Source organism: Procambarus clarkii, chromosome 5 (assembly GCF_040958095.1).
Source record: "Procambarus clarkii isolate CNS0578487 chromosome 5, FALCON_Pclarkii_2.0, whole genome shotgun sequence".
Taxonomy (NCBI): domain Eukaryota; kingdom Metazoa; phylum Arthropoda; class Malacostraca; order Decapoda; family Cambaridae; genus Procambarus; species Procambarus clarkii.
In genome coordinates, this window is record NC_091154.1 from 13,783,745 (window position 1) to 13,804,486 (window position 20,742).

Below are 20,742 nucleotides of genomic sequence, written 5' to 3' on the forward strand. Positions count from 1 at the left end.
ACCATATAGATTGATACACTTTTCTAATAAGTAACTCATTTTGTAAGTCTATGAGAATTTATGAGAAAATTCCTTATACAAATTAAAGGTTTTTATTTGAGAACAAAATTTGGGCGGTGGGAAGGGCGCGGTTGTTTCATACACAAGTTTTCGCGCCCAAACTGATTATGGTTCTGATTCGTATAAATAATTCATTATTATTGCGTCAAAAATTAATTTATTGTCATTTGTAAGTGTGTTGTGGCCGCAGACTGCAGACTATACATGAGACATTGTCAAGGGATGTGTTGGGTTGTGTTGGGATGTGTTGGGTTGTGTTGGGATGTGTTGGGTTGTGTTGGGTTGTGTTGGGTTGTAAGGTCCGTAAAGACAAGTTGTGTACGAAGGTGCAGACTGGCTGGCGGGTCAGTCGTGGCCCAGAAGTCGTCAGGGACGGACGCGCCGCTGCTGCTAGCTGCCATGGCCGCCCTCTCCTGCACCACCCATGGTGATGTGCTGCCTCCACCCACCATGGCCGCCCTCTCCTGCACCACCCATGGTGATGTGCTGCCTCCACCCACCATGGCCGCCCTCTCCTGCACCACCCATGGTGATGTGCTGCCTCCACCCACCATGGCCGCCCTCTCCTGCACCACCCATGGTGATGTGCTGCCTCCACCCACCATGGCCGCCCTCTCCTGCACCACCCATAGTGATGTGCTGCCTCCACCCACCATGGCCGCCCTCTCCTCCACCACCCATGGTGATGTGCTGCCTCCACCCACCATGGCCGCCCTCTCCTGCACCACCCATGGTGATGTGCTGCCTCCACCCACCATGGCCGCCCTCTCCTGCAGCACCCATGGTGATGTGCTGCCTCCACCCACCATGGCCGCCCTCTCCTGCACCACCCATAGTGATGTGCTGCCTCCAGCCACCATGGCCGCCCTCTCCTCCACCACCCATGGTGATGTGCTGCCTCCACCCACCATGGCCGCCCTCTCCTGCACCACCCATGGTGATGTGCTGCCTCCACCCACCATGGCCGCCCTCTCCTGCAGCACCCATGGTGATGTGCTGCCTCCACCCACCATGGCCGCCCTCTCCTGCACCACCCATAGTGATGTGCTGCCTCCAGCCACCATGGCCGCCCTCTCCTCCACCACCCATGGTGATGTGTTGCCTCCAGCCACCATGGCCGCCCTCTCCTCCACCACCCATGGTGATGTGCTGCCTCCAGCCACCATGGCCGCCCTCTCCACCACCACCCATGGTGATGTGCTGCCTCCAGCCACCATGGCCGCCCTCTCCTCCACCACCCATGGTGATGTGCTGCCTCCAGCCACCATGGCCGCCCTCTCCTCCACCACCCATGGTGATGTGCTGCCTCCAGCCACCATGGCCGCCCTCTCCACCACCACCCATGGTGATGTGCTGCCTCCACCCACCATGGCCGCCCTCTCCACCACCACCCATGGTGATGTGCTGCCTCCACCCACCATGGCCGCCCTCTCCTGCACCACCCATGGTGATGTGCTGCCTCCACCCACCATGGCCGCCCTCTCCTGCACCACCCATGGTGATGTGCTGCCTCCACCCACCATGGCCGCCCTCTCCTGCACCACCCATGGTGATGTGCTGCCTCCACCCACCATGGCCGCCCTCTCCTGCACCACCCATGGTGATGTGCTGCCTCCACCCACCATGGCCGCCCTCTCCACCACCACCCATGGTGATGTGCTGCCTCCACCCACCATGGCCGCCCTCTCCTGCACCACCCATGGTGATGTGCTGCCTCCACCCACCATGGCCGCCCTCTCCTGCACCACCCATGGTGATGTGCTGCCTCCACCCACCATGGCCGCCCTCTCCTGCACCACCCATGGTGATGTGCTGCCTCCACCCACCATGGCCGCCCTCTCCTGCACCACCCATGGTGATGTGCTGCCTCCACCCACCATGGCCGCCCTCTCCACCACCACCCATGGTGATGTGCTGCCTCCACCCACCATGGCCGCCTTCTCCACCACCACCCATGGTGATGTGCTGCCTCCAGCCACCATGGCCGCCCTCTCCACCAACCATGGCGACGTTCGACAGTTCTTCAGCTCTGGGGAGTGGCAGAATCTGGCGCCCATCGAGAAGACCCGCTACGAGAACCTGTATAAGGGCTACTGCCTCCAGAAGGATTTGGGTGAGTATGACGGCCGTTTGTATAGTATTAACTGGCACAAGTCTCTTTAACCTCACACAATCATTAATGTTTCTGCAGATATTGTCTATTACTTCGTTAACCACAGCTGGGTGACTTACACCCTCACAGCTGGGTGACTTACACTCTCACAGCTGGGTGACTTACACCCTCACAGCTGGGTGACTTACACCCTCACAGCTGGGTGACTTCCACCCTCACAGCTGGGTGACTTCCACTCTCACAGCTGGGTGACTTCCACCCTCACAGCTGGGTGACTTCCACCCTAACAGCTGGGTGACTTCCACCCTCACAGCTGGGTGACTTACACCCTCACAGCTGGGTGACTTCCACCCTCACAGCTGGGTGACTTCCACTCTCACAGCTGGGTGACTTACACCCTCACAGCTGGGTGACTTCCACTCTCACAGCTGGGTGACTTGCACCCTCACAGCTGGGTGACTTCCACTCTCACAGCTGGGTGACTTACACCCTCACAGCTGGGTGACTTACACCCTCACACCTGGGTGACTTACACCCTCACAGCTGGGTGACTTACACCCTCACAGCTGGGTGACTTCCACTCTCACAGCTGGGTGACTTCCACCCTCACAGCTGGGTGACTTCCACCCTCACAGCTGGGTGACTTACACCCTCACAGCTGGGTGACTTCCACTCTCACAGCTGGGTGACTTAAACCCTCACAGCTGGGTGACTTCCACTCTCACAGCTGGGTGACTTCCACCCTCACAGCTGGGTGACTTCCACCCTCACAGCTGGGTGACTTCCACTCTCACAGCTGGGTGACTTACACCCTCACAGCTGGGTGACTTACACCCTCACAGCTGGGTGACTTACACTCTCACAGCTGGGTGACTTCCACTCTCACAGCTGGGTGACTTACACCCTGACAGCTGGGTGACTTCCACCCTCACAGCTGGGTGACTTCCACCCTCACAGCTGGGTGACTTACACCCTCACAGCTGGGTGACTTACACCCTCACAGCTGGGTGACTTCCACTCTCACAGCTGGGTGACTTACACCCTCACAGCTGGGTGACTTACACTCTCACAGCTGGGTGACTTACACCCTCACAGCTGGGTGACTTCCACCCTCACAGCTGGGTGACTTACACCCTCACAGCTGGGTGACTTCCACCCTCACAACTGGGTGACTTACACCCTCACAGCTGGGTGACTTACACTCTCACAGCTGGGTGACTTACACCCTCACAGCTGGGTGACTTACCCTCACAGCTGGGTGACTTACACTCTCACAGCTGGGTGACTTACACCCTCACAGCTGGGTGACTTCCACCCTCACAGCTGGGTGACTTCCACCCTCACAGCTGGGTGACTTACACTCTCACAGCTGGGTGACTTCCACTCTCACAGCTGGGTGACTTCCACCCTCACAGCTGGGTGACTTACACTCTCACAGCTGGGTGACTTACACCCTCACAGCTGGGTGACTTCCACTCTCACAGCTGGGTGACTTACACTCTCACAGCTGGGTGACTTACACTCTCACAGCTGGGTGACTTACACCCTCACAGCTGGGTGACTTACACCCTCACAGCTGGGTGACTTCCACCCTGACAGCTGGGTGACTTACACCCTCACAGCTGGGTGACTTACACTCTCACAGCTGGGTGACTTACACTCTCACAGCTGGGTGACTTACACCCTCACAGCTGGGTGACTTACACTCTCACAGCTGGGTGACTTACACCCTCACAGCTGGGTGACTTACACCCTCACAGCTGGGTGACTTGCACCCTCACAGCTGGGTGACTTACACCCTCACAGCTGGGTGACTTACACTCTCACAGCTGGGTGACTTACACCCTCACAGCTGGGTGACTTACACCCTCACAGCTGGGTGACTTACACCCTCACAGCTGGGTGACTTACACTCTCACAGCTGGGTGACTTGCACCCTCACAGCTGGGTGACTTACACCCTCACAGCTGGGTGACTTGCACCCTCACAGCTGGGTGACTTACACTCTCACAGCTGGGTGACTTCCACTCTCACAGCTGGGTGACTTACACTCTCACAGCTGGGTGACTTACACCCTCACAGCTGGGTGACTTACACCCTCACAGCTGGGTGACTTCCACCCTCACAGCTGGGTGACTTACACTCTCACAGCTGGGTGACTTACACTCTCACAGCTGGGTGACTTACACCCTCACAGCTGGGTGACTTCCACCCTCACAGCTGGGTGACTTCCACCCTCACAGCTGGGTGACTTACACCCTCACAGCTGGGTGGACAGCGCTTCGGATTCGTAGTTCTGAGGTTCCGGGTTCGATTCCCGGTGGAGGCGGAGACAAATGGGCAAAAGGTTTCTTTCACCCTGATGCCCTTGTTACCTAGCAGTAAATAGGTACCTGGGAGTTAGACAGCTGCTACCGGCTGGTTCCCTGGGGGGGGGGGTAACAAAAAATGCAAACAAGCCTGAATGGGTGTGAGTTTTCGGTTGCATATATGCCTGGGGCCCATTCAGGCTTGTTCGCATTTGTGTTCCTCACGTGTGGCCCAAAGAATGAGGTGATTTGATAAAATACTATGCCCAAGATTACCATCAGAGTGCCGGCGGGTTGATGGGGAATTAGCCTCAGCTACCATCATCTTTTGTCCGGTCGTATTGGTCGAGTGGTTAAGGTGTCCTGTACGCCAGATGCAGAGTGCTCCTGGCAGTATGGGTTCGAGTCACTTCTGGGGTGTGAGTTTTCACTTCCATAAATGCCTGGAGACCGTTAAGGCTTGTACGCAGATAGATAGATATATCTATCTATATAGGGGTCTTCTAACAACCTTTCAACCTTATTCACATACTCTAACTTGTCCAAAACCACTATACCCCTACCTATATATATATATATATATATATATATATATATATATATATATATATATATATATATATATATATATATATATATATATATATATATATATATATATATATATATATATATATATATATATATATATATATATATATATATATATATATATATATATATATATATATATATATATATATATATATATATATATATATATATATATATATATATATAATATATATATATATATATATATATATATATATATATATATATATATATATATATATATATATATATATATATAAAGAAATTGCGGAACTTGGGTATACCTTCAATTAATTCGGTGGACCCTGATAAGGTGGTTTTCAATTTTTCAAAGAGAATTCTGTCTCCCATTGAGAAAGAACTTCTCTCTCTGGGGTTTGACTTCGGGTTGACGTGTTAAAAACCTAAATTTGTTAATCATTTTTTAGGTTTTGAGCGGTTATGCAATACATTGAAAACTTGTACCCTAAGGACTGGTACAAATTATAGTTGGACCAATATCATCAGTACTGTTTCTTCCTTAGCACATGAAGTCTTTAATGACTTTGGTAAATATAAATCTACATTCCCTCTTTTTGACAAAAGGAAATTGGATTGTATTAATGGCTTAAAGAATGATAGGGTATTTGTATTACCAGGCCAGATAAAGGTAGGGGTATAGTGGTTTTGGACAAGTTAGAGTATGTGAATAAGGTTGAAAGGTTGTTAGAAGACCTCTCTAAATTTACGTTAGTTGATATAGACCTTTTTTCGTATATTTTGAAATGTGAGGATAAACTAAATAGAGTTTTAAGAAGTCTGAAAGACTCTCTTTTTGATTATACAAAATTACTTGCAACTGGCTCTAAGCCAGGCATCTTATACGGGTTACCTAAAGTTCATAAAACAGGTATACCGATTCGTCCTATTTTATCAGCGATTGGCACTTTTAATTATAAACTGGCAAAGTTTCTGGTTCCATTATTAGAACCATTAACGCATAATGAATTTACTGTGAGAAATTCTCAGGATTTTGTAAAAGAACTTTCCTCTTTAAATTTTGAGTTCCCAACTATAATGGCCAGTTTCGATGTTGAATCACTTATTACTAATATTCCTCTGTTGGAAACCATTGATATCTGTGTGAATCAATTATTTGCTGACACTAACTTAGTTTCTGGATTTTGTAGTAAAATATTCAGACGGCTGTTAGAAATAGCGGTTAAAGACTCCATCTTTATGTTTAATAATAAATATTATAAACAAATTGATGGAGTAGCAATGGGGTCGCCTTTAGGTCCTGCACTGGCTAATGCTTTTTTGAGTTTTCATGAAATAAATTGGCTTGATAATTGTCCTTTGGCCTTTAAACCAGTCTTGTACAGGAGATATGTAGATGACACTTTTTTGTTATTCAAGGACCAATGTCATATTGAGAAATTTAGAGAGTATCTTAATGCACAACATAGTAATATACGTTTTACTGCAGAGTGTGAAGTGGACAATTCATTGTCGTTTCTTGATGTAAAAGTGAATAACCTTAATGGGTGAATAACCTTAATGGTTTCCTAAAAACACTAATGTTTTTAGGAAACCAACTTTTACTGGTTTACACTAATGTTTTTAGGAAACCAACTTTTACTGGTTTAGGTTTAAATTTTAATTCTTTTGTCCCTGATATTTTCAAGAAAAATGCAATTAACACTCTACTGAATAGGGCCTTTGTTTTATGTTCAAATTGGAATAACTTTGATAAAGAAATTAATTTTCTTGTGAAATTTTTTTCAAATAATGGTTATCCTTTGCATATGGTTTATACCTTTATAAGGAATTTCTTAAATAAAAAGTTTCACCCATCGTGTAGGATTACTACAGTAGAAAGGGATCTTAAATATATTAAATTACCATTTTATGGCACTATTAGTTTTTCTGTAAGGAGTCGTTTGAGGAGACTGTTGTAGCATTATTATCCTCAAGTAGACTTTAGATTTATTTTTGTCAACACAAATACCATAGGCTCTTATTTTAAATTTAAAGATAAAGTGCCTACCCCATTGTGCTCAAATGTCGTATATATGTATAATTGTTCCAGCTGTAATGCTGGATATATCTGGAGTTCCATTCGGAACTTTTAAGATTAGGATACTTGAGCACCGGGGATTATCTTTTAGGACTGGATTACCATTGTCTAAACCAGCATTTTCGGAGATTAGAAACCATTGTTATGAGTTTAATCATTCTGGACACTTGTATGAATGGCCAGTCAGATTTGAGAGTAATGGAATCCTTATATATAAAGGAGCTGCGGCCTCTGTTAAATAGCAACCTTTCAGCTGTTCAATTGTACACTGTATAGTGCACAGTAGGCCCTGTAAATTGATTTATAGTTCATTCTGGTAGTTTAATTTTATTATAATTTTGTTTAGTTTATCATGCCTTTGCCCTTTCTTACTTATTTCAAGTCTTGACATTGTACATTATTATAATCTTTTATTTAGGATATATAATACATTTTTTGGTATTTAAATTTATTTAATATTTGAGTTTTTATAAGATTTTGGTTAGTACTTTATAATTGACGTTTATTCTGTTTGTACTTTATATACATTTTTTGTAGATTTGTAGTCATTATATGAATATTTGTTATAGTGTTTAGTATCTATGTGTTGGGTATCAAGTTTCACTTCTGATCACTTCACGTAAGTTTAATAGAATGGTTTGTTTTAGTAGTTATAAATTTCGTCTTGTAGTCTAATGGATTTTTAAATTAGCTTTTATATATGTGACAGTTAATAAGTTTTATTTGTATTGATCACTTTAAGTGCGCTTAAGTGTTTTGTTTTATAAGCATTTTCCTTTCTTTGATAGGCAATTATATTCAGTATGAGTTCTTTGTTTACTAGTTATTTGATTGTGATTTCTGTTTTTTCTTTTAGATCTGATGATGAATACGAGAAGTATTCGAAACGTTATGCATTTTAAAGTAAAGAATCTGAAACAAGATGTTCAGTATATCCCTGGTTTTCCTATTCATCTTAATATATATATATATATATATATATATATATATATATATATATATATATATATATATATATATATATATATATATATATAACTTTACTCAAGAGTTTGCTAGTGTAGGGCAGTAAACTAGACTAACTTCTCACGTGATCTTGTGTGTCCAGGTATAACTTTACTCAAGAGTTTGCTAGTGTAGGGCAGTAAACTAGACTAACTTCTCACGTGATCTTGTGTGTCCAGGTATAACTTTACTCAAGAGTTTGCTAGTGTAGGGCAGTAAACTAGACTAACTTCTCACGTGATCTTGTGTGTCCAGGTATAACTTTACTCAAGAGTTTGCTAGTGTAGGGCAGTAAACTAGACTAACTTCTCACGTGATCTTGTGTGTCCAGGTATAACTTTACTCAAGAGTTTGCTAGTGTAGGGCAGTAAACTAGACTAACTTCTCACGTGATCTTGTGTGTCCAGGTATAACTTTACTCAAGAGTTTGCTAGTGTAGGGCAGTAAACTAGACTAACTTCTCACGTGATCTTGTGTGTCCAGGTATAACTTTACTCAAGTGTTTGCTAGTGTAGGGCAGTAAACTAGACTAACTTCTCACGTGATCTTGTGTGTCCAGGTATAACTTTACTCAAGAGTTTGCTAGTGTAGGGCAGTAAACTAGACTAACTTCTCACGTGATCTTGTGTGTCCAGGTATAACTTTACTCAAGAGTGTGCTAGTGTAGGGCAGTAAACTAGACTAACTTCTCACGTGATCTTGTGTGTCCAGGTATAACTTTACTCAAGAGTTTGCTAGTGTAGGGCAGTAAACTAGACTAACTTCTCACGTGATCTTGTGTGTCCAGGTATAACTTTACTCAAGAGTTTGCTAGTGTAGGGCAGTAAACTAGACTAACTTCTCACGTGATCTTGTGTGTCCAGGTATAACTTTACTCAAGAGTGTGCTAGTGTAGGGCAGTAAACTAGACTAACTTCTCACGTGTTCTTGTGTGTCCAGGTATAACTAACCATCATGCGAGGTGAATATTTCACACAAGCTCTGGCCAAGCTTTTAATCTATAGTCTGTAATGCTTTGTATAGAATAGCATAGCAGCATATTGTTGTGTGTACTTATTTAACAATTAACTATAATTATATGATTCCTAATTAATTGTAAATTTCAGGGATAAATGTGAAGGTGCCGAGCTTCATGGTAAAGTTGACAGAAGGTCAGCAACAAAGAGGCTCCCGTCATCAGAGACAAAGTTGCAACGGTCCGTCACAAGTGATGCGGGAACGTCATCGCAGAAGGTGTACTGGAACACTGCCCCGAGGTCAACGGAAGAGGTCATCAACTGACGACGACGATGACGACGACGACGAGTGGACTCCTGAGGTTGAAACTCGTAGTGCAATAACCAGGTCAATCAGACCAGTCTTATCAGTTAAGTCAAGGTAAGTTTGTTTATTACTTTGTCAAGTATTGCACCGTCCTTTGTATTATGATGACTCCTTGTTGGCAACACCAGTCTTGGTGTACTGGTGATGCACTAGGTCTGTAGGTACATGGCTTGGTCTGGGAGAGACCACAGTGGTCTGGGACCATAGTTCTGGGAGACCACAGTGTACAGGTCTGGGACCATAGTTCTGGGAGACCACAGTGGTCTGGGACCATAGTTCTGGGAGAGACCACAGTGGTCTGGGACCATAGTTCTGGGATAGACCACAGTGGTCTGGGACCATAGTTCTGGGAGAGACCACAGTGGTCTGGGACCATAGTTCTGGGAGACCACAGTAGTCTGGGACCATAGTTCTGGGAGAGACCACAGTGGTCTGGGATCATAGTTCTGGGAGAGACCACAATGGTCTGGGATCAGAGTTCTGGGAGACCACAGTGTACAGGTCTGGGACCATAGTTCTGAGAGAGACCACAGTGGTCTGGGATCATAGTTCTGGGAGAGACCACAGTGGTCTAGGACCATAGTTCTGGGAGAGACCACAGTGGTCTGGGACCATAGTTCTGGGAGAGACCACAGTGGTCTGGGACCATAGTCCTGGGAGAGACCACAGTGTACAGGTCTGGGACCATAGTTCTGGGAGAGACCACAGTGTACAGGTCTGGGACCATAGTTCTGGGAGAAACCACAGTGTACAGGTCTGGGACCATAGTTCTGGGAGAGACCACAGTGTACAGGTCTGGGACCATAGTTCTGGGAGAGACCACAGTGGTCTGGGACCATAGTTCTGGGAGAGACCACAGTGGTCTGGGACCATAGTTCTGGGAGAGACCACAGTGGTCTGGGACCATAATTCTGGGAGACCACAGTGTACAGGTCTGGGACCATAGTTCTGGGAGAGACCACAGTGTACAGGTCTGGGACCATAGTTCTGGGAGAGACCACAGTGTACAGGTCTGGGACCATAGTTCTGGGAGAGACCACAGTGTACAGGTCTGGGACCATAGTTCTAGGAGAGACCACAGTGGACAGGTCTGGGACCATAGTTCTGGGAGAGACCACAGTGTACAGGTATGGGACCATAGTTCTAGGAAAGATCACAGCGGACAGGTCTGGGACCATAGTTCTAGGAGAGACCACAGTGGACAGGTCTGTGACCATAGTTCTGTTAGAGACCACAGTGTATAGGTCTGGGACCATAGTTCTAGGAGGGACCACAGTGGACAGGTCTGGGTCTATAGTTCTGGGAGAGACCACAGTGTACAGGTCTGGGACCATAGTTCTGGGAAAGACCACAGTGGACAGGTCTGGGACCATAGTTCTGGGAGAGACCACAGTGTACAGGTCTGGGGCCATAGTTCTAGGAGAGACCACAGTGTACAGGTCTGGGGCTGTTGGATTTCTGGGGCTTGACTCATATATTCAATTATTTGCTTATTGTATTCAATAAATCGAAGGACCACCCACTTTTGAGAAAAGAGGGAAAACGAATAAAAGTGATAATTAGAATGACACTAGAGAACCAGTGTCTATGGATACTAATTAAATGAATAATCACTTGAAAATAATGAATAGACTGTATTATTAATTAATTAAAGTCAAAGCCTCAAATATCAACATTGGGGGGATATTTCTAGACGTTCATATATATCTAGGAACCAGTGTAGTTCGTTACTAGTTCATTGTTGAGTTAATAACATAGTAAATCAGTGTAGATTTACTATAACATAGTAAATCTAAACTACAATAGATTCAAAGATATCATAACTCAAATTGTGAATATTAAAGATTATGAACTACTGAGCAAGAGTCAGAGCAAAGCACATTAATTACCAAATCATAATTTCTGGCAATAATCTATTCAATGTAAAGATCCTATATGAATTATATGGAAATCAGTAATAATATTAGATAAATTTGTACGAAATAAATGTCTTGGCTGTAAGACGATTTCTGTAACACCATTTCGTCATTCTTCCTCGTGGTCACAGGATCCCAATAAAGAAAGAACCCGAGGTGAATATGACGAATGATGAGAAACAACTTGTCGACTCCTCGTATGCACGCTGAAATCAGAGAAATTTAAGTAGCATTTGATTAGACTAAGATTTAATTCAAATATTCATGAAAACGGAGAAATTGCTGAAATTCAACTAACGTTGTGTATTGGTTATCCTTGCTGTATAACGACATACTACTCACAAATATACAATCTAGGATGATGCATCAAACGAGAATGGTATACTTAACATGAGCGTATCAAATACTGAGGTCTGCCGAAACCGCGTCAGCCAGTCCCAGGCGTCCACTGCTGTGTACGTGTAATTACGGGTCGTGGCTTCAATTGTTGACGCGTTATTAACTGGCCGCGCACTATAGAACACGTGAATAAGTAATTGTTAACTGTTAACCGGGTATCAACGTAATTCTTGTCGATAAAAACTCCCCAGTCACTACCACGTGTCTCGCCACTCTTCACGCCAGGAATGCCTCGTGTCCAATGGCGTCTCCGCCTTCCCTCAACCCGTCTCTCGCATTCACCACAGAAATTATTAATCACGAATAATTCTTTTCCGCGCAATTATGGATGTAATACGTTAATGAGAACTGGGTTGCAATTATAGGGACTTAAATATTATCATATTCTTGTTTAATGGTGTTAAACGAGAAATGGAGAAGATTTTATTCTCTCCATGGCATTCGCACGTAACAGATAAAACTGCTATTTGATAACAATTTCAGTTAATAACTCTCGGTTTTAGATTATCGGGACTCATATTATCCGTAGGTAATTATTACCCGGAATACTGATAATTTTAGAGAACCACATTCAATTCTCTAACACATTGGTAATAAACGTGTCTAACTAGACATTATCTGACGCAGTGTTGATACTCGATTTCATGAGATTTCTAGCACTAATACGCAGATGAAATGGTTTAATTTATGTTTACACTACCGTTAGTGAAATTAATAACTACTGTAGTTAGTATATAATAATGATGATTTATTATAATACATAGTAGTTTATTAGTGTTGGAAATTTCCAACATAACTCCGGGGGGAGAAAACTCGGGTCGCAGTGCAATGTTGAGTACTGACGTACCTATCCCGAAGTTAGTATAAATGTTAGTATGTTAGTACGTTAGTACACACATAACGGATGTCCCATAATTGTCAAGGACATACAAGAATTTAAGTCTTGTAAAGGAACTCATGTTAAATGAAAACATGGAATTGTGAATCATCTAAAGTTAATGACTACTAAAGCCTACAATGTACTCTGTGACTGGTGTCGTGATGACGTGTAATGGTTATGTTACTAAGTCTTAAAGTTTTGCAAACTCATAGATGCTCTAGATGAAATAATGTTATAGTTGATAGCCTACACAAACAAATTAAGGATTAAATCATACAATTTAAAGTAACTGAGAATCCACTGTGAGGTGAATGTCTTGGGTCATTGTGACTTGTAACTGATTTGTTACTTGACATCCCAACACAGCATCATCATGATTACTTAAATTGGATGGGAAATTATTTGCTCTTAGTCAGAGCTATAATAGGCTTGTAGTTTCCGTTTGCATTGTTGAGCAGCTGCTCTAGTTGGGCGGGTGCCTGGTGGATCAGAATTGTTGTCCTCGGAAACTGTAGGTGAAGCTGGTTCTGTTAAACACTCTCGTTCTGCTAATTCGAGAGGTACCAACTTCTCTAATGTTTTTAGGGTAGTAGTGCCTCGGCACAAAACCCGGACTACTCTAAGGATGCCTTGGTGATCTGGGTGGATAGCAACAATTTTGCCTATAGACCCATTCTGACCCAGTGATGGACCAAGAGGTCCATCACTGTCAACCAATACTAGGTCTCCTGGTTTGAGTTGAACTTTATTATAGGGGCTCGAAGCTCCATAGTGGTACTCTCGTAGAGCTGTGAGGTACTCTCGAGTCCACACCTCATTCCACCTTTCAATTACTCTCGAGAGATGTTGGTAACTTTCTACTAAGTCACTCCTGGTTACATGGGAAGGGTCGACGGGGGTCCTCTTCTGCCAAAGGTATCAGAGGGCTCAGCAGGCCTCCATGTATTAAATGTGAGGACTCAGAGGTTCTCTCTGTGAGAAATCATCTGATAGGTAAGTTAATGGGCGATTGTTGACTCTCGCCTCAATTTCCACAACGAGTGTTTGGAGTTCGGAGTAACTAATTTTCTGTCGATGCAAGGTCTTCCTTAAACATTTCTTGACAGTCCCTATCATACGTTCGTAGAACCCACCTTGCCAGGGGGCTCTGGGAGCAATAAATTTCCAGTGGCATTGTCGTCTCTGCAGGACAGACTGCACTTCTGGATGATTCCATATCTCTCGTAGACAGGCTTCTCCTGCCACAAAATTTGAACCATTATCAGATATCATTTGTTTGGGACAGGATCTGCGAGCTGCAAATCTACGAAAAGCTTGGATGAAGGCTTCGGCACTCATGTCAGAAGTCACTTCTAGATGTACGCCTCGTGTGGTAGGACACGTGAAGAGGCAAATATAAGCTTTCACTGGTATCTTATCTGGAGTACCAGTGAGAAGCAAGGCTCCTGTGTAATCGACACCAGTGGTCTCAAAGGGACGAAGATGAACTACTCCCTCCTTAGGGAGTGGTGGAGGTCCTGGGTAAGAACACACTCGAGCGTCGTATCTTTTGCAGATTACACAGAACTTAATGATTGATTTGACAGTTTGACGACCTTGAGGTAGCCAATATTTCTGTCTGAGGTCGGTGTGAGTGTCTAGCACTCCACCATGCAAAGTATCATATTGATGGTGATGTAAAACTAGAAGCTTTGTAATAATGTGGTGACGTGGTAGAAGGATCGGATTCTTTGTATCCAAATCAATTTTTGCATGAAGCAAACGTACTCCACACCTTAATATATTATCAGTGCTGGTATCATACCAGATACCTAGAGACTTGGTTAATTTATCTGGAAGATTTTCATATTCACTTCCATATGTCTCTTGTTGTGCACGTTTGATCCAGTAGAGGATAGGATTGGGAAACTTATGTCTGATTCCTATCTTAGCATGAAAGTCAAACACATGTGCTGTCACTCTTAATAACTTACTCAAGTTAGAATAATTGTGAGGATTAATAGCTGAGATTCGATGAGGTTCTGGTTCTTTCATAGGAGTAGCGATACTGGTCACTATGACTTGTGGTTTCTGTTTAGGCCACTGACCACTAACAAGCCATGAAGGTCCATTAAACCACATCGAAGACTTGACTAGCTGTTTTAATGTTAAACCTCGAGATAAGTAATCTGCAGGATTGTCCTTAGTGGGGACATGTCTGAATTTATATCCAGCAGATAATTCATGAATTTCCCTAACGCGATTACTAACGTAGGGAGTTTTATTGTTGTTATTTCTTACCCATTGTAAGACTGCCTCATTGTCTGACCACACTACGATTTCACCAAAGTGGATATTACTGAGTGTCTTGGTCAGGCAATGAGCCAATCTTACTCCCACCAGCAATGCAGTTAACTCCATTTGATGTAAAGATCTCTTCATGATTGGAGCAACTCTTGCTTTAGATGTGAGTAAAATTGATTGTGCACTATTGACTAAGTAGGCTGCAGCGCCATACGCTTTGCCAGAGGCATCGCAAAAAAAACGTGTAAATTTGTGGGTAAGTTTTGTCCTGAAGCATTACGAGGAAATTTCAAAACACCTAATTGATTGAAATCCGTTGCGAGTATTTGCCATTTATCCTGCAACTCAATTGGCAACGGATCATCCCATCCCATATGTTTCTGCCAGCATTCCTGCATTAGGAGTTTGCCCCTTATTAATATAGGACTAAGTAAGCCTAAAGGGTCAAATGGTTGACTGACATACGAGAGTAATTTTCTCATGGTAAGGGATGAATTATTGGTTTATACTGACTTGACATTCATCTAGTCAGTACCTGTGTTCCATTCCACGCCCAGAACTTTTAATTGATTAGGCACCTGATAACCCGGAAATTCTTTCTCGATTATCTGGTCTAATGATTTGTTGTTTGAGGCCCATGATTGTAGTGGCATATTGGCTCCTAATAACTCACGGTTAGACTCATGGTAAATTCCTACCAATTTGGATTTGTCATTTGTAGTTCCCTGGAAATTATCGACATACAAGTTATCACTGATCTCTGTTTTATAAGGGCTATTTGACTTCCTCAAATGTGTATCTAATGTGGCCTGGAGTAGAAACGGGGAGGAAGTCGCTCCGAATAGCACAGAGGCAAACCGGTAGGTTATGACATCACTGTCAGGATCCAGTGGGTCCTTAATCCAGAGAAATTTGGTGTAGTTACGATACTCTTCTTGCAAGCCTACTCTAAGGAAAGCTTTACTGATATCAGCAGTATAAGCAAAAATACCAGTGCGGAATCGTAATAGTACATCATGTAGCCTTTGTGTTAGGCTAGGTCCCGTTTGGAGACATTCATTCAAGGACACGCTGTTTGGCTTCACTTTGGCACTACAGTTGAAGACAATACGTATTGGCATTGTCAATGAATCTTTTACCACAGCGTGATGGGGTAAATAGTGACCTATTTTTCGGTCATCATTATCAACAACTTCGATAAATTTACTACTGAGTTGTTGTTGAATTAATTGATGATACATGTTCAATTTGTCTGGCTGTTTCTTCAGCCGTATTAATTGAGACTGTAATTGAGAGGCTGCCATGAAATAATTAACTGGAAGTTGTGGATGATTCAACTTCCATGGTAGTCTCACCCAGTATTGTTTGTCCTTATAGACAACTGTATCCAGATATTGCTGGTAAGTCCACATATCATCAGGGCTTGGTTGTTCAGGGACAATACCTAAAGTGTCTAAATCCCACAGACGATGTACAGGTGGATCAGACTCATTATCTTCAGATATTTCTCTGAAATGTAGGGGTGACTGTTCCAAGCCTAGTCACGCCACTATTGTATTGTTAGATTGTTGGTTGGTTGACGCTGGGTTTTGTTGGAAAAGCACCGGTCCAGTAAGCAACTTGCCTCCAGCAGATGACAACAAATTCATTCCGTGTTGTCTGGTGCATTCCATGTTGTCTGGTGCATTCCATGTTAATCTGGCTAAATTACACTCTACCTCACTCGAGGTTAAATGTACCTACCTAACAATAAGTAGCTAAGGATTTTGAGCAGTGCTTGAACTTCACCAATCCCACCCTTGACAGGGTCAGCACAAGAATGTATAATGTATGCACTACTAACTAGTTCAAGACTAGTTGTAAGAATTTCTACCTAAGAAACTACAAATTTATTTAGTCTGCATTTGTGCCAAATTCAGCACAATCACAGCCTAAATTCCTACCTAATAAAAGTTGGCATAGAATAATTTGTGGTGCAATAATGTGAATATATAGTTGTACTGTGTTTTTGTTTTTTAGATTTTATAGTTTATATAAAGGTGCACTTGCACACACAGGTGAAAATACAATTATGTACAATTAATTTGGCTTGCCAGCCACAGCCTTTTATGGTGGTTGATTGTGTTGACCAACTTGTCAACTACATGTGACCTAGACTCACCTGACAGGTGTACACCATCTCTTGCCAGGTTTTGCCTGTATGGTCTGGCTGTAAATTGAATGTAAGTGGCATCCAATCGTACTCTCTTTCTCAACCTAAAGTTTATATATTTGGCAGCTCTTTGGTAATATTCTGGACTCACTCCCCAATGATTATTATTGCTCAGTTGGCGAGGTTCCACCAATGTGAACACTACTGAACTGCTAACAAGTTTAAATGAGGAAATTATTGTTTTAAGGTGATTAATTACCTTAGCTGGGTGTCGAGTAGGATGGATGTCATTACCACCTAAATAAATAATAGTTAGATGGTGAGGCCACTCTAACGCAGGTGTTAATGTGGAATTATTATAGAAGTTATGAGCTGTTGCTCCTGGTGACCTGAAGATTCTTACCTCAGTGTGAGGTATAGGTCTGAGTGTTGTGGGCAGTTGACTGTGTCCCACTAGTGCTACTTTATACATGAGGTATAAGCAGCAAATAAATTGGTGTGAATTAGGCTAACCTATGTGGTACACTGCCGGTAGCCACAATTAATAAATGTGGTTAGTTTAAACTACTTCACACGGTGATTAGTTATGACTAATTAGTATATATCCGGTTCGAAGGACCATAATGTTGGATTTATGGGGCTTGACTCATATATTCAATTATTTGCTTATTGTATTTAATAAATCGAAGGACCACCCACTTTTGAGAAAACGAATAAAAGTGATCATTAGAATGACACTAGAGAACCAGTGTCTATGGATACTAATTAAATGAATAATCACTTGAAAATAATGAATAGACTGTATTATTAATTAATTAAAGTCAAAGCCTCAAATATCAACATGGGGGAGGGGGGGTATTTCTAGAAGTTAATATGTATCTAGGAACCAGTGTGGTTCATTACTAGTTCATTGTTGAGTTAATAACATAGTAAATCTAAACTACAATAGATTCAAAGATATGATAACTCAAATTGTGAATATTAAAGATTATGAATTACTGAGCAACAGTCAGAGCAAAACACATTAATTACCAAATCATCATTTCTGGCAATAATCTATTCAATGTAAAGATCCTATATGAATTATATGGAAATCAGTAATAATATTAGATAAATTTGTACGAAATAAATGTCTTTGCTGTAAGACGATTTCTGTAACACCATTTCGTCATTCTTCCTCGTGGTCACAGGATCCCAATAAAGAAAGAACCCGAAGTGAATATCACGAATGATGAGAAACAACTTGTCGACTCCTCGTATGCACGCTGAAATCAGAGAAATTTAAGTAGCATTTGATTAGGCTACGATTTATTTCAAATATTCATGAAAACGGAGAAATTGTTGAAATTCAACTAACGTTGTGTATTGGGTATCCTTGCTGTATAACGACATACTACTCACAAATATACAATCTAGGATGATGCATCAAACGAGAATGGTATACTTAACATGAGCGTATCAAATACTGAGGTCTGCCGAAACCGCTTCAGCCAGTCCCAGACGTCCACTGCTGTGTACATGTAATTACGGGTCGTGGCTTCAATTGTTGATGCGTTATTAACTGGCCGGGCACTATAGAACACGTGAATAAGTAATTGTTAACTGTTAACCGGGTATCAATGTAATTCTTGTCGATAAAAACTCCCCAGTCACTATCATATTCTCGTTTAATGGTGTTAAACGAGAAATGGAGAAGATTTTATTCTCTCCATGGCATTCGCACGTAACAGATAGAACTGCTATTTGATAACAATTTCATTTAATAACTCTCGGTTTTAGATTATCGGGAGTCATATTATCCGTAGGTAATTATTACCCGGAATACTGATAATTTTAGAGAACCACATTCAATTCTCTAACACATTGGTAATAAACGTGTCTAACTAGACATTATCTGACGCAGTGTTGCTACTCGATTTCATGAGAATTCTAGCACTAATACGCAGATGAAATGGTTTAATTTATGTTTACACTACCGTTAGTGAAATTAATAACTACTGTAGTTAGTATATAATAATGATGATTTATTATAATACAATAGTAGTTTATTAGTGTTGGAAATTTCCAACAGGGGCCACAGTGTGCAGGTCTGGGACCATAGTTCTGGGAGCTACCAAAGTGGTCTGGGAACATAGTTCAGGGAGAGACCACAGTGGTCTGGGACCATAGTTCTGGGAGAGACCACAGTGTCCTGGTCTTGGACCATGATTCTGGGAGAGACCACAGTGTACAGGTCTGGGTCCATAGTTCTGGGAGAGACCACAGTGTCCTGGTCTTGGACCATAATTCTGGGAGAGACCACAGTGTACAAGTCTGGGTCCATAGTTCTGAGAGAGACCACAGTGTACAGGTCTGGGACCATAGTTCTGGAAGACCCCACAGTGTACAGGTCTGGGGCCATAGTTCTGGGAGAGACGACAGTGTACAGGCCTGGAACCATAGTTCTGGGAGAGACCACAGTGGACAGGTCTGGGACCATAGTTCTGGGAGAGACCACAGTGTACAGGTCTGGGACCATAGTTCTGAGAAAGACCACAGTGTACAGGTCTGGGACCATAGTTCTGGGAGAGACCACAGTGTACAGGTCTGGGACCATAGTTCTGGGAGAGACCACAGTGGACAGGCCTGGGACCATAGTTCTGGGAGAGACCACAGTGTACAGGTCTGGGATCATAGTTCTGGGAGAGACCACAGTGTACAGGTCTGGGACCATAGTTCTGGGAGAGACCACAGTGGTCTGGGACCATAGTTCTGGGAGAGACCACAGTATACAGGTCTGGAACCATACTTCTGGGAGAGACCACAGTGGACAGGCCTGGGACCATAGTTCTGGGAGAGACCACAGTGTACAGGTCTGGGACCATAGTTCTGGGAGAGACCACAGTGTACAGGTCTGGGGCCATAGTTCTGGGAGAGACTAAAGTGGTCTGGGACTATATTTCTGGGCGAGACCACAGTGTACAGGTCTGGGACCATAATTCTGGGCGAGACCACAGTGTAAAGGTCTGGGACCATAGTTCTGGGAGATACCACAGTGTACAGGTCTGGAACCATAGTTCTGGGAGAGACCATTGTGGTCTGGGACCATAGTTGTAGGAGAGACCACAGTGCATATACAGGTCTGGGGCCACAGTGTACAGGTCTGAGACCATAGTTCTTGGAGAGACCATAGTGGTCTGAGACCATAGTTCAGGGAGAGACCACAGTGGTCTGGGACAATAGTTCTGGGAGAGACCACAGTGTACTGGTCTGGGACCATAATTCTGGGAGAGACCACAGTGTACAGGTCTGGGACCATAATTCTGGGAGAGACCACAGTGTACAGGTCTGGGACCATAGTTCTGGGAGAGAGCACAGTGAACAGGTCTGGGACCATAGTTCTGGGGGAGACCACAGTGGACAGGTCTGGGACCATAGTTCTGAGAGACCATAGTGTACAGGTCTGGGACCATAGTTCTGGGAGAGACCACAGTGGTCTGAGACCATAGTTCTGGGAGAGACCACAGTGTACAGGTCTAGGACCATATTTCTGGGAAGCACAGTGAACAGGTCTGGGACCATAGTTCTGGGAGAGACCACAGTGGACAGGTCTGGGAGAGACCACAGTGGTCTGGGACCATAGTTCTGGGAGAGACCACAGTGGTCTGGG

The 20,742-nt window shown here is 43.5% G+C and overlaps 1 protein-coding gene across 1 annotated transcript in view; it reads left to right on the forward strand.

Annotated features, from left to right (window-relative positions):
- The first annotated feature begins 1,895 nt into the window (after nt 1-1,895).
- Nucleotides 1,896-20,742, forward strand: part of LOC138373364 (uncharacterized) — a 110,585-nt gene continuing 91,738 nt past the window's right edge. Inside the window, exons 1-2 of the mRNA XM_069339564.1 lie at nt 1,896-2,173; nt 9,247-9,517. Of these exons, the coding sequence (XP_069195665.1) occupies nt 1,939-2,173; nt 9,247-9,517 (506 nt within the window). The 5' untranslated portion in view covers nt 1,896-1,938. The remainder of the gene's footprint in view (nt 2,174-9,246; nt 9,518-20,742) is intronic.